Source organism: Salvelinus fontinalis, chromosome 8 (assembly GCF_029448725.1).
Source record: "Salvelinus fontinalis isolate EN_2023a chromosome 8, ASM2944872v1, whole genome shotgun sequence".
Classification (NCBI taxonomy): domain Eukaryota; kingdom Metazoa; phylum Chordata; class Actinopteri; order Salmoniformes; family Salmonidae; genus Salvelinus; species Salvelinus fontinalis.
The window spans coordinates 39629073-39642379 of NC_074672.1; the positions used below are offsets into that span (position 1 = coordinate 39629073).

The 13307-nt window shown below is 40.8% G+C and overlaps 1 protein-coding gene across 4 annotated transcripts in view; it reads left to right on the plus strand.

Annotated features, from left to right (window-relative positions):
- Positions 1-296: 296 nt before the first annotated feature.
- The window catches only part of LOC129861228 (GRIP1-associated protein 1-like), a 44766-nt gene continuing 31755 nt past the window's right edge, over positions 297-13307 (plus strand). Inside the window, exons 1-5 of one of the 4 annotated variants that reach the window (XM_055932454.1) lie at positions 809-1060; positions 9076-9216; positions 9994-10127; positions 11059-11175; positions 12949-13042. In XM_055932454.1, the coding sequence (XP_055788429.1) occupies positions 10092-10127; positions 11059-11175; positions 12949-13042 (247 nt within the window). In that variant the 5' untranslated portion in view covers positions 809-1060; positions 9076-9216; positions 9994-10091. Of the gene's footprint in view, positions 1061-9075; positions 9217-9993; positions 10128-11058; positions 11176-12948; positions 13043-13307 lie in introns of all 4 variants that reach the window. The other 3 variants (XM_055932457.1, XM_055932455.1, XM_055932453.1) reach the window with 3 other exon arrangements.

The window sequence follows — 13307 nt, forward strand, 5'->3', positions numbered from 1 at the left end:
TCTCTCTCTCTCTCTCTCCTCGCTGCCTCTCTCTCTCTCTCTCTCTCCTCGCTGCCTCTCTCTCTCTCTCTCTCTCCTCGCTGCCTCTCTCTCTCTCTCTCCTCGCTGCCTCTCTCTCTCTCTCTCTCCTCGCTGCCTCTCTCTCTCTCTCTCTCCTCGCTGCCTCTCTCTCTCTCTCTCTCCTCGCTGCCTCTCTCTCTCTCCTCGCTGCCTCTCTCTCTCTCCTCGCTGCCTCTCTCTCTCTCTCTCTCTCCTCGCTGCCTCTCTCTCTCACTCACCACTAACTTCTGAAACTGATGAGTCAGTCCCCTTCCATTTAGTACAGAGTGGAAATTTAAATTATAACTTACAGGTGGCAGGTAGGCAGACAACTCACACAGCCTTTTCGATGTGTACGTTTTTTAAAGTTTTCTTTAAACTTACTAGGCAAGTCAGTTAAGAAAAAATTCCTATTTACAATACAAACCCTCCCCTAACCCGGACGACGCTGGGCAAATTGTGTGCCGCCCTATGGGACTCCCGATCACGGCCGGTGATACAGCCCGGGATCGAACCTGGGTCTGTAGTGATGCCTCCAGCACTGCGAAGCAGTGACTTAGACCACTGTGCCACTCAGGATCCCTTTGTAACCACTCATCAGATGCCTGCCTGCCTTGATAAGTATTTTTTCTGCAGATAATTGCAAGCTTGCCTGAGGCGTAGGGGTTGTAAGGCATAGGAGTCGTAAGAGCTGTCTGTAGCTCCTTTTCCCAGCCACAATCTAAATAGTTTTCAGGGTAGGATGGTTCATCTTATTTGATTGTTTTCTTTGTCTTAATCAGACGCCTGTCTAAGATGACCTTTGCCTCTCCCTGAGTCGTATGCTGCTGTCTATGCATAGAGAGAAAAAAAACATGCTGCAATGTTGTTTAAATGAAGTAGTGTACTCTCCTCTCAAGGGCTTTGTGATGTTGTTTGTAGCTGAAAGACTTGAAGAGGCAGCTACAGCTGGAGAGGAAGAGAGCTGATAAACTCCAGGAGCGGCTACAGGAGATCCTCACCAACACTAAGACCAGGACAGGTGAGAGGAGACAACCTGATTGACCTACACACATTTCATGTCATCAGGCAAAAGTCTATATATACCACTATATGATGTTATGCAATGCCATCAAAGTATTCAAACCCCTTGACTTTCTCCAAATTTTGTTGTGTTACAACCTTAATAAAACACACTTCTTTTTTGGGGTCACTGACCTACACACAATACCCCATGATGTCAAAATGGAATTATGTTCTTTGACATTTTTACAAATTAATAAAAAATGTAAAGCTAAAATCTTGAGTCAATAAGTATTCAACCCCTTTGTTATGGCCAGACTAAATAAATTAGTCGAGCAGTGAATTTCAAACACAGATTCAACCACATTGGTTATCCAATGTCTTGCAAAAAGGGCACCAATTGGTAGATGGGTAAAAAATAAAAAAGCAGACATTGAATATCCCTTTGAGCATGGTGAAGTTATTAATTACACTTTGGATGGTGTATCAATACACTCAGTCACTATAAAGATACAGGTGTCCTTCCTAACTCAGTTGCCGGAGAGGAAGGAAACTGCTTAGGGATTTCACAATGAGGCCAATGGTGACTTTAAAACCGTTAGAATTTAATGGCTGTGATAGGAGAACTGAGGATGGATCAACAACATAGTGGTTACTCCACAATACTAACCTAAATGACAGAGTGAAAAGAAGGAAGCCTGTACATCCTGTTTGAGACAAGGCACTAAAGTAATACTCCAAAACATGTGGCAAAACAATGAACAATTTGTCCTGAAAACAAAGTGTTATGTTTGGGGCAAATGCATTTCAACACATTACTGAGTGCCACTCTCCATATTTTGAAGCATAGTGGTGGCTGCGTCATATTATGGGTATGCTTGTAATCGTTCTTAAAAGTCTACGCTGTTGTGGGGGTTCTAAGCTGATATATGGAATTGTTTGAAGATGGTCATACTATGGATCATTTAGCTATTGGGTTTAGAATTTTAGGAGCCCTTTAGCTATAAAAAAAAAATATATATATATATAAAAAATGATTTGATAAATTATTACATTTGGCCTTTACTACTATATCCCATAGAAACACATTCATAAATGGCAAAAAAGAAAGTGAAAAAGTAAATCACAAGAAACAAGGTTTTGACCTTTGTCCTATATCTAGAAGATAATAGAAAGCTCAGGAATTGTGTGTGTGTGTGTGTGTGTGATATATATATATACACACACACACACAGTTGAAGTAATTTTTCCAACAATTGTTTACAGTCAGATTATTAAACTTATAATGCACTGTATCACTATTCCAGTGGGTCAGAAGTTTACATACACTAAGTTGACTGTGCCTTTAAACAGCTTGGAACATTCCATAAAATGATGTCATGGCTTTAGAAGCTTCTGATGGGCTATTTTGCATCATTTGAGTCAATTGGAGGTGTACCTTTGGATGTATTTCTACCTTCAAACTCAGTGCCTCTTAGCTTGACATCATGGGAAAATAAAAAGAAATCAGTCAAGACCTCAGAAAAAAAATTGTAGACCTCCACAAGTCTGGTTAATCGTTGGGAGCAATTTCCAAACGCCTGAAGGTACCACGTCCATCTGTTCAAACAATAGTACACAAGTATTAACACCATTGGACCACACAGCCGTCATACCTCTCAGGAAGGAGACGCGTTCTGTCTCCTAGAGATGAACGTACTCTGGTGCGAAAAGTGCAAATCAATCCCAGAACAACAGCAAAGGACCTTGTGAAGAAAGATGCTGGAGGAAACCGGTACAAAAGTATCTATATCCACAGTAAAACTAGTACTATATCGACATAACCTGAAAGGCCGCTCAGCAAGGAAGAAACCACTGCTCCAAAACTGCCATTAAAAAGCCAGAATATGGTTTGCAACTGCACATGGTGACAAAGATCGTACTTTTTGGAGAAATGTCCTGTGGTCTGATGAAACAAAAATGTAACTGCTTGGCCATAATGACCATTTTTATGTTTGGAGGGAAAAGGGGGAGGCTTGCAAGCCGAAGAACACCATCCCAACCGTGAATAACGGGATTGGCAGCATCATGTTTTGGGGGTGCTTTGCTGCAGGAGGGACAGGTGCACTTTACAAAATAGATGGCATCATGATGGAGGAAACTTATGTGGAAATATTGACGAAAAATCTCAAGACATCAGTCAGGAAGTTAAAGCTTGGTCGCAAATGGGTCTTCCAAATGGACAATGACGCTAAGCATACTTCCAAAGTTGTGGCAAAATTGCTTAAAGGACAACAAAGTCAAGGTATTGGAGTGGCCATCACAAAGCCCTGACCTCAATCCTATAGAACATTTGTGGGCATAACTTGTGCGTGCAAGGAAGCCTACAAACCTGACTCAGTTACACCAGCTCTGTCAGGAGGAATGGGCCAAAATTCACCCAGCTTATTGTGGGAAGCTTGTGGAAAGCTACCCAAAACGTTTGACCCAAGTTAAACAATTTAAAGGCAATGCTACCAAATACTAATTGAGTGTATGTAAACTTCTGACCCACTGGAAATGTGATGAAATAAATAAATCGTTCTCTCTACTATTATTCTGACATTTCACATTCTTAAAATGAAGTGGTGATCCTAACTGACTTAGGACAGGGAATTTTTACTAGGATTAAATGTCAGGAATTGTGAAAAACTGAGTTTAAATGTATTTGGCTAAGGTGTATGTAAACTTCTGACTTCAACTGAGATATACACACACGCACACACGCACACACACACACACACACACACACAGTACCAGTCAACTTTGGACACACCTACTCATTCAAGGGTTTTTCTTTATTTGTACTATGTTCTACATTGTAGAATAATAGTGAAGACATCAAAACTTTGATATAACGCATATGGAATCATGTAGTAACCAAAAAAGTGTTAACCTCTCTTGGGTACCTGAGACGTTAGCGTCCCACCTCTTCAACAGCCAGTGAAACTGCTGGGCGTCAAATTCAAATACAGAAATACAGTAAAAATAAAGAAAACAAAAACATATTTTACATAGGTTTAAAGATGAACTTCTTGTGAATCCAACCACGGTGTTAGATTTAAAAAATGCTTTCGGCGAAAGCATACCTTATGTTTATTTGAGAACATAGCCCAGCAGACAAACCCAGTTACAAATAGTAACCAACCACAAGTAGAAGAGTTACACAAGTCAGAAATGGAGATAAAATTAATCTCTTACCTTTGATCTTCATATGGTTGCACTCAGCAGACATTCATTTACTCAATAAATGTTCCTTTTGTTCGATAAAGTCTCTTTATATCCAAAAACCTCTGTTTTGTTCGCGTTTTCTTCAGTAATCCACAGGCTCAAACGCAGTCAAAACAGGCAGACAAAAAATCCAAATTGTATCCGTAAAGTTCATAGAAACATGTCAAACGATGTTTATATTCAATCCTCAGGTTGGTTTTAGCCTAAATAATCGATAATATTTCAACCGGACAATAACGTCGTCAATATAAAAGGTAAACAAGAAAGGCACTCTCTCGGTCGTGCGCATGAAAAAGCTCTGTGACACTTTAGGGTTCACTCATTCAGACTGCTCTTACTTCCTCATTTTTCAGAATACAAGCCTGAAACAATTTCTAAAGACTGTTGACATCTAGTGGAAGGCATAGGAACTGCAGTTTGAGTCCTAAGTCAATGGATACTGTAATGGCATTGAATAGAAAACTACAAAACCACAAACTACTTCCCGAGTGGATTTTTCTCAGGTTTTTGCCTGCCAAATCAGTTCTGTTCAACTCACAAACACTATTTTAACTTCTCTGGGATATGTGGGACTTAGCCAAAAGCCAGTAAAAATGCACAGCGCCAAATTCAAATAAATTACTATAAAAATCAAACTTTCATGAAATCACACATGCAATACACCAAATTAAAGCTACTCTTGTTGTGAATCCAGCCAACATGTCAGATTTCAAATAGGCTTTTCGGCGAAAGCAAACAATGCTATTATCTGAGGATTGCACCATAGTAAACAGAGAGAGAAGCATATTTCAACCCTGCAGGCGCGACACAAAACGCAGAAATAAAAATATAATTCATGCCTTACCTTTGACGAGCTTCTGTTGTTGGCACTCCAATATGTCCCATAAACATCACAAATGGTCCTTTTGTTCGATTAATTCCGTCGATATATATCCAAAATGTCCATTTATTTGGCGTGTTTGATCCAGAAAAACACCGGTTCCAACTTGTGCAACGTGACTACAAAATATCTCAAAAGTTACCTGTATACTTTGCCAAAACATTTCAAACTACTTTTGTAATATAACTTTGGGGATTTTTTTAATGTAAATAATCAATAAAATTGAAGACGGGATGATCTGTGTTCAATACAGGATTAAAACAAACTGTAGCTAGCTTTCTGGTCACGCGCCTCTATCTAACAGTACACTTCAAGTTACCCTCGTTCTGGATCGCCGTACTAATTCATTACACAAAGGAAAAAACCTCAACCAATTTCTAAAGACTGTTGACATCCAGTGGAAGCGGTAGGAACTGCAAGAAGGTCAATTACAAATCTGGATTCCCAATGAAAACCCATTGAAAAAAGAGTTCTCCAAAACAAAAAAAATCTGAATTGTTTGTCCTCAGGGTTTCGCCTGCTAAATAAGTTCTGTTATACTCACAGACATGATTCAAACTGCCTTGAATTCGAAATAAATTTGTGTCACCAGCAAAGCACCATCACACCACCTCCATGCTTCACGGTGGGAACCACACATGCGGAGATCATCCGTTCACCTACTCTGCGTCTCACAAAGACACACTGGTTGGAACCAAAAATTTGGACTCTTCAGACCAAAGAACAGATGTCCACTGATTCACACTGTCTCTTCTGAACAGTTGATGTTGAGATGTGTCTTACTTGAACTCTGAAGCATTTATTTGGGCTGCAATTTCTGAGGCTGGTAACTCTAATGAACCTATCCTCTGCAGCAGAGGTAACTCTGGGTCTTCCTTTCCTGTGGCGGTCCTCATAAGAGCCAGTTTCATCATTACGCTTGATGGTTTTTGCAACTGCACTTGAAGAAACTGGGACATTTCTTGACATTTTCCAAATTGACTGACCTTCACATCTTAAAGTAATGATGGACTGTAATTTCTCTTTGCTTATTTGAGCTGTTCTTGCCATAATATGGACTTGGTCTTTTACTAAATGGGGCTATTTTCTGTATACCAAACCTACCTTGTCACAACACAACTGATTGGCTCAAACGCATTAAGAAGGAAAGAAATTCCACAAATTAACTTTTAACAAGGCAGACCTGTTAATTTAAATGCATTCCAGGTGACTACCTCGTGAAGCTGGTTGAGAGAATGCCAAGAGTGTGCAAAGCTGTCATCAAGGCAAAGGGTGGCTACTTTGAAGAATCTAAACAAATTAAAATACATTTAATATTTTAACACTTTTTTGTGTTACTACATGATTCCAAATGTGTTATTTCATAGCTATGATGTCTTCACTATTATTCTACAATGTAATTTTTTTTTTTTTAAATAGTAAAAATAAAAACCTGTGAATGAGTAGGTGTGACCAAACTTTTGACGTACTGTATATAACAAATGTTTACATATATTTATCTCTCAGATATAGGACAGACACTTCAGAATAAACTTCCTGTTTTATCTGTTATTATCTGTTATTCAGTGCCCCTGGCTTAGACAGGGTTTAGTCTCTTATTGGTTATAGAGTTTCCCAGAAATATTGCTGCTACAATGTACTGACTCAGGTTTGTGAATACTTATGCAAATGCATTATTTCTGTTTTCAATAAATGTGAAATTTGAAACATTTCTAAAAACACGTTTTCACGTTGTCATTATGGGGTATTGTGTGTAAATGGATGACATAAAATATACATCAATCCATTTTGAATTCGGGCTGTAACACAAGAATGTATATTAAGTCAAGGGGTGGGAATAATTTCTGATGGCACTTAAGCTACATGTGATATATGCGTTGGGTTTTTTTTGGGGGGGGGGGGGAGGTTTGACTGGGTTTAAAGGACATCCTTTCATGCCCTGAACTGTGATGCAGCGTATGTTACATCATCACAGACATGAAACATTTAGCGCAGGGAAGGGAGTCTGCAGAGATGACAACCTTGATGTCCGCAGTGTGGTTTGCTACAGGCAGGGAATAATGAGGTAAAAAGATGTGCATTGTTCACCAATATCATACAGCATCTATAACTGAGAGTGTGAATTGTTCGAGACATTGAAGAAGTAAAATATGTTTAGGAATGGTAATGGCTTGGAACCAACGGGGTTATTGTCCCTTAGCATCTAGAGACACTTGTGTTTCTAAATATGTGGGTGAGCAGCTGATTGTTGAACGTTATATTGATATGTAGAGCTAGTGAGGAGGAAATATTTAGTGGTTTATGCCACACGCTCTCCATTAACATGTCACCTTCTGAATGTAGCTGTTGTTTTTACAAAGCAAGTGAACACGTGGCACCCAAAGATTAGAAACAGAAAAACAACCACTGCAGTACCTGTGTTTTTCTCAGTAAAGTGTGGTATATGAAAAACATTTACTCCTGTGGGGACAGACCCTTCACCCCAAACACTGTCAATGAAATTAAGATATCTTAATATTTTATGTTACGCTCCCTCTTAAAATGTGCCACAGAGCAATGCAACTCTTACTTTCTCTCCGTAGGTTGTTGGTGATGCCAGGGCAATCCTCTTTTGGGCCATGTATAATTTACTAGGTGGTCATAAATGTTTAATGGTTTCTCTACAGAAAGTTGAGAATCAGACATTTTTAAAGTAGGGAGAGTTATCTCTGTCCAGAAGGGTACTGTACCCTACACCAGTCCAGAAGGGTCTTAAGTTAGTAGATACCTACATACAGTTGAAGTCGGAAGTTTACATATACCTTAGCCAAAGACATTTAAACTCAGTTTTTCACAATTCCTGACATTTAATCCTAGTAAAAAATTCCTTGTCTTAGGGCAGTTAGGTTTACCACTTTATTTTAAGAATGTGAAATGTCAGAATAGTAGTAGAGAATGATTTATTTCAGCTTTTATGTTTTTGATCACATTCTCAGTGTGTCAGAAGTTTACATACACTCAATTAGTATTTGGTAGCATTGCCTTTAAATGGTTTAACTTGGGTCAAACCTTTCAGGTAGCCTTCCACAAGCTTCCCACAATAAGTTGGGTGAATTTTGGCCCATTCCTCCTGACAGAGCTGGTGTAACTGAGTCAGGTTTGTAGGCCTCCTTGGGCGCACACGCTTTTTCAGTTCTGCCCACAAATGTTCTATAGGATTGAGGTCAGGGCTCTGTAATGGCCACTCCAATACCTTGACTTTGTTGTCCTTAAGCCATTTTGCCACAACTTTGGAAGTATGCTTGGGGTCATTGTCCATTTGGAAGACCCATTTGCAACTAAGCTTTAACTTCCTGACTGATGTCTTGAGATGTTGCTTCAATATATCCACATAATTTCCCTCCCAACGCCATCTATTTTGTGAAGTGCTCCAGTCCCTCCTGCAGCAAAGCACCCCTACAACATGCTTCCCCCCCCCGTGCTTCATGGTTGGGATGGTGTTCTTCGGCTTGCAAGCCTCCCCCTTTTTCCTCCAAACATAACGATGGTCATTATGGCCAAACAGTTCTATTTTTGTTTCATCAGACCAGAGGACATTTCTCCAAAAAGTACGATCTTTGTCTCCATGTGCAGTTGCAAACCGTAGTCTGGCTTTTTATGGCGGTTTTGGAGCAGTGGCTTCTTCCTTGCTGAGCGGCCTTTCAGGTTATGTCGATATAGGACTAGTTTTACTGTGGATATAGATACTTTTGTTCCTGTTTCCTCCAGCATCTTCACAAGGTCCTTTGCTGTTGTTCTGGGATTGATTTGCACTTTTTGCACCAAAGTACGTTCATCTCTAGGAGACAGAACGCGTCTCCTTCCTGAGCGGTATGATGGCTGCGTGGTCCCATGGTGTTTATACTTGTGTACTATTGTTTGTACAGATGGACGTGGTACCTTCAGGCGTTTGGAAATTGCTCCCAAGGATGAACCAGACTTGTGGAGGTCTACAATTTTTTTTGAGGTCTTGGCTGATTTCTTTTGATTTTCCCATGATGTCAAGCAAAGAGGCACTGAGTTTGAAGGTAGGCCTTGAAATACATCCACAGGTACACCTACAATTGACGTAAATGATGTCAATTAGCCTATCAAAAGCTTCTAAAGCCATGACATAATTTTCTGGATTTTTCCAAGCTGTTTAAAGGCACAGTCAACTTAGTGTATGTAAACTTCTGACCCACTAGAATTGTGATACGGTGAATAATAAGTTAAATAATCTGTCTGTAAACAATTGTTGGGAGAATGACTTGTGTCATGCACAAAGTAGATGTCCTAACTGACTTTCCAAAACTATAGTTTATTAACAAGAAATTTGTGGAGTAGTTGAAAAACGAGTTTTAATGACTCCAGCCTAAGTGTATGTAAACTTCCGATTTCAACTGTATATACACCTGCCAAGAAGTTCTTCCCACAGCAGCCATTAGTTTTCTATGGGAAATCCATAAGTGCCTACGGACTGAGGCTTCCCTCTATGCACAATGCACTGGGTCCTAACTTAATTACTGTGTTTGTTTCCTTATCCAAGCTCCATAATGGATGTTGGTGGTAGACGATGTTCTGTAGTTACAGTTGGGAGGACAGTAATGCAGCTTATGAAAGCCAGCCATACGTAAGCGGGTTGAAATGGTCAGCAGTGTGCCCTTGCTTTGTCCTGAAAGGGAATGTTATCCACGTCAAAAAATGTCAAACGGTGTTTGATGACTGAACAGTGACTACTTTTTTCCCCACTTAGAAATAATGACTTCAGCTGTAATTCCTCAGTAAGACTCCCCCATTGAGAGAGTGTTTGTGTGTGTTTCCAGGCCTGGAGGAGCTGGTGTTGTCAGAGATCAGCTCTCCTAGTCCTAAGCAGCAGAGGGGTGATAGCAGCAGTGTCTCGTCCTTCAGCTACGGGGAGATCATGAAGGAGGGAGCCACATCACAGAGCATCAACAAGGTACTGTGCACTACACCAGTCAGCACAGAGCACCAACACGGTACTGTAGACTACACCAGTCAGCACAGAGCATCAACAAGGTACTGTACACTACACCAGTCAGCACAGAGTACCAATAAGGTACTGTACACTACACCAGTCATCAAAGCACCAACAAAGGACACTACACTAGTCGGCTAGAGACAGGAAACCAAGTCTGCACACTGGTCCACAGAACTGGCCAAGGCACATACAATGTAGTTCGTGAAAGCAATGGTACGCAGAGTATTGACGAGATCGATGTTTGACAGTAAAGAGTACAAATGAGGTGGAAAAGAGTTATGAAACTGCATAATCCACACATAGAATAATGAGAAATGTTTTGATGTAAGGAGCCACAAAGAGAACCAATGATGTTGTCTGCAGCAACACAGTACCTCTTACATTGCATTGGTAACTGCCCAGAGTACAAACAGTACGCGCTGAGCCAGAGATGAGAGGCTGAACTTTCAGCAACCACAGTCATGACAGGCAGCTCAACAGGGAGCTCACGTGCATTTCATGTTAATGTGCTCCTCTGCTATGAATAGCTTTATAAAAACTGTGGATACTATAATTAGAATCCTTTGAATAAATACATGTCCTGTAATGTTTCTCTGCCAGGGATGTGGTTTGTTAAGGAAAGGGAAAGATGGAGAGAAAAAAATCTCTAAACCATACAATTTAGAACTCTCCAATTGTTTCCACTGTACAGATCAAATAAGGAGTCCAATTATGTGTGTATAATTCAGAGATAAGCTTGTACCATTAGACTTGTCAAGCTCCCAGTCACTGATAGAGAGAGAAGTATAATGAACGGATTGCACAAAATAGCTTCTCGCTCTGTCTGACTTTGTCTCTAAGTTAATGTAGGGAAGGTGTAACAGTGCTGTCTGGTCCTGTGTGTCCTCAGTCCGCCAGCGGCAGCCCCCAGTCCCAGCGACCTGCTGACCTGTCTGATGATGAGGTTGGGGAGCTGTTCCAGAGGCTGGCTGGGGTGCAGCAGGAGAAGTGGATGTTGGAGGAGAAGGTATAATCTCTATGCTATTCATACTTAGTTATAATATAATACTAGTGTATACATAAGCAGCAAAGGCTCAAGGAGGTGTGGGCTATGGCCAATATACCACGGCTAAGGTCTGTACTTATGCACGACACCAAGCGGAGTGCCTGGACACAGCACTTAGCTGTGGTATATTGGCCATATATCACAAACCCCTAAAGTGCTTTATTACTATTATAAACTGGTTACCAATGTAGTTGGAGCAGTAAAAATACATGTTTTATCATACCCATTGTATACGGTCTGATATACGATGGCTGTCAGCCAATCATCATTCAGGGCTCGATCCACCCAGGTTATAATATACTATTATACTACTCTACTATAATCCGTATAATATACCATACTACTATCTATATATACACACTACATGGCCAAAATGATATGGACATTCCTTTAAATTTGTGGTTTTGGCTAATTCAGCCACACACGACGGGTATAAAATCGGACACACCGCCATGCAATCTCCATAAAATAACACTGGCAGTAGAATGGCCTTACTGAAGAGCTCAGTGACTTTCAATGTGGCACTGTCATAGGTATGCCATCTTTCCAACAAGTCAGTTCATCCTATTTCTGCTCTATTAGAGCTGCCCCAGTCAACTGTAAGTGCTGTTATTGTGAAATGGAAATGTCTAGGAGCAACAACGGCTCAGCCCGAAGTGGTAGGCCACACAAGCTCACAGAACGGGACTGCAGAGTGCTGAAACGCGTTCTCTGGCGTGTTGAATCACACTTCACCATCTGGCAGTCCGACGGACGAATCTAGGTTTGGTGGATGCCAGGAGAACTCTACCTTTCTGAATGCATAGTGCCAAATGTACAGTTTGTTGAAGGAGGAATAATGGTCTGGGGCTGTTTTTCATGGTTCAGGCCCTTTAGTTCCAGTGAAGGGATATCTTAACGCTACATCATACAATGACATTCTAGACGATTCTGTGCTTCCAACTGTTTGGCAACAGTTTGGGGAAGGCTCTTTCCTGTTTCAGCTTTACAAAGCCCCCATGCACAAAGCGAGGTCCATACAGAAATGGTTTGTCGAGGTTGGTGTGTAAGAATTTGACTGGCCTGCACTAAGCCCTGCCCTCAACCCCATCGAACATCTTTGGGATGAATTGGAACGCCGACTGCGAGCCAGGCCTAATTGCGCTATATCAGTGCCCGACCTCACTAACGCTCTTGTGGCTAAATGCTAAAAGTCCCCGCAGCAATGTTCTAGCATCTAGTGGAAAGCCTTCCCAGAAGAGTGGAGGCTGTTACAGCAGCAAAGGGAGGACCAACTCCATATTAATGCCCATGATTGTGGAATGAGATGACATGAAAGAAAGTTGTGGAATAAGGTTAATGTTCCTCTCTGCAATTTATGAGTCTGCGGCAGTGATGAATCCTTATTTTTGGACCACTAGAATTGATTTATTTCCCAATGAAATTGTGATAGCATCTTTTACTGGTGATTTTAAATCACTTTGAAATGCACCAGAATATGTCTGTAGCTGCACTGAACGGGAACCTATTGCTTCTGCTTGTTTTCATGCTTTGCTGTTTTCGTGCCTTGGCCTGGCTGTTTTGCAGCCATTTTCTCGAGATCATATTATTTATTTACACTGCCTGCCTGCTCTGTGTGAGAGATGATTGATGGACTTGGTACATGCTGGTAGCTCTGACGGGTGCTTTGTATACAGTATGTATGTATTCCTGTGGTTCTGGTGCATCTAATATGTCTATCTACTGTGCTTGCAGGTGAAACACCTAGAGGTCAGCTGCTCCTCCATGGCTGATGACATCTGTAAGAAAAGTGCTATTATCGAGACCTATGTCATGGACAGCAGGATAGGTAACGTTCTGAGCTTGGGCGATATACCGTATATACTGTATACCAGGGTATTTAGAAATAGCCACAGGATGCTTTTTCAGTACCGTTCTTTTTCAATAAATTTTAATATTTGTAGCTACTTTAAGTACAGTGCATCCGGAAAGTATTCAGACCCCTTGACTTTTTCCACATTTTATTACAGCCTTATTCTAAAATGGGTTAAAATGTGTTTTTTCCCCCTCATCAATCTATACACTACCCCATAATGACAAAGCAAAAACAGGTT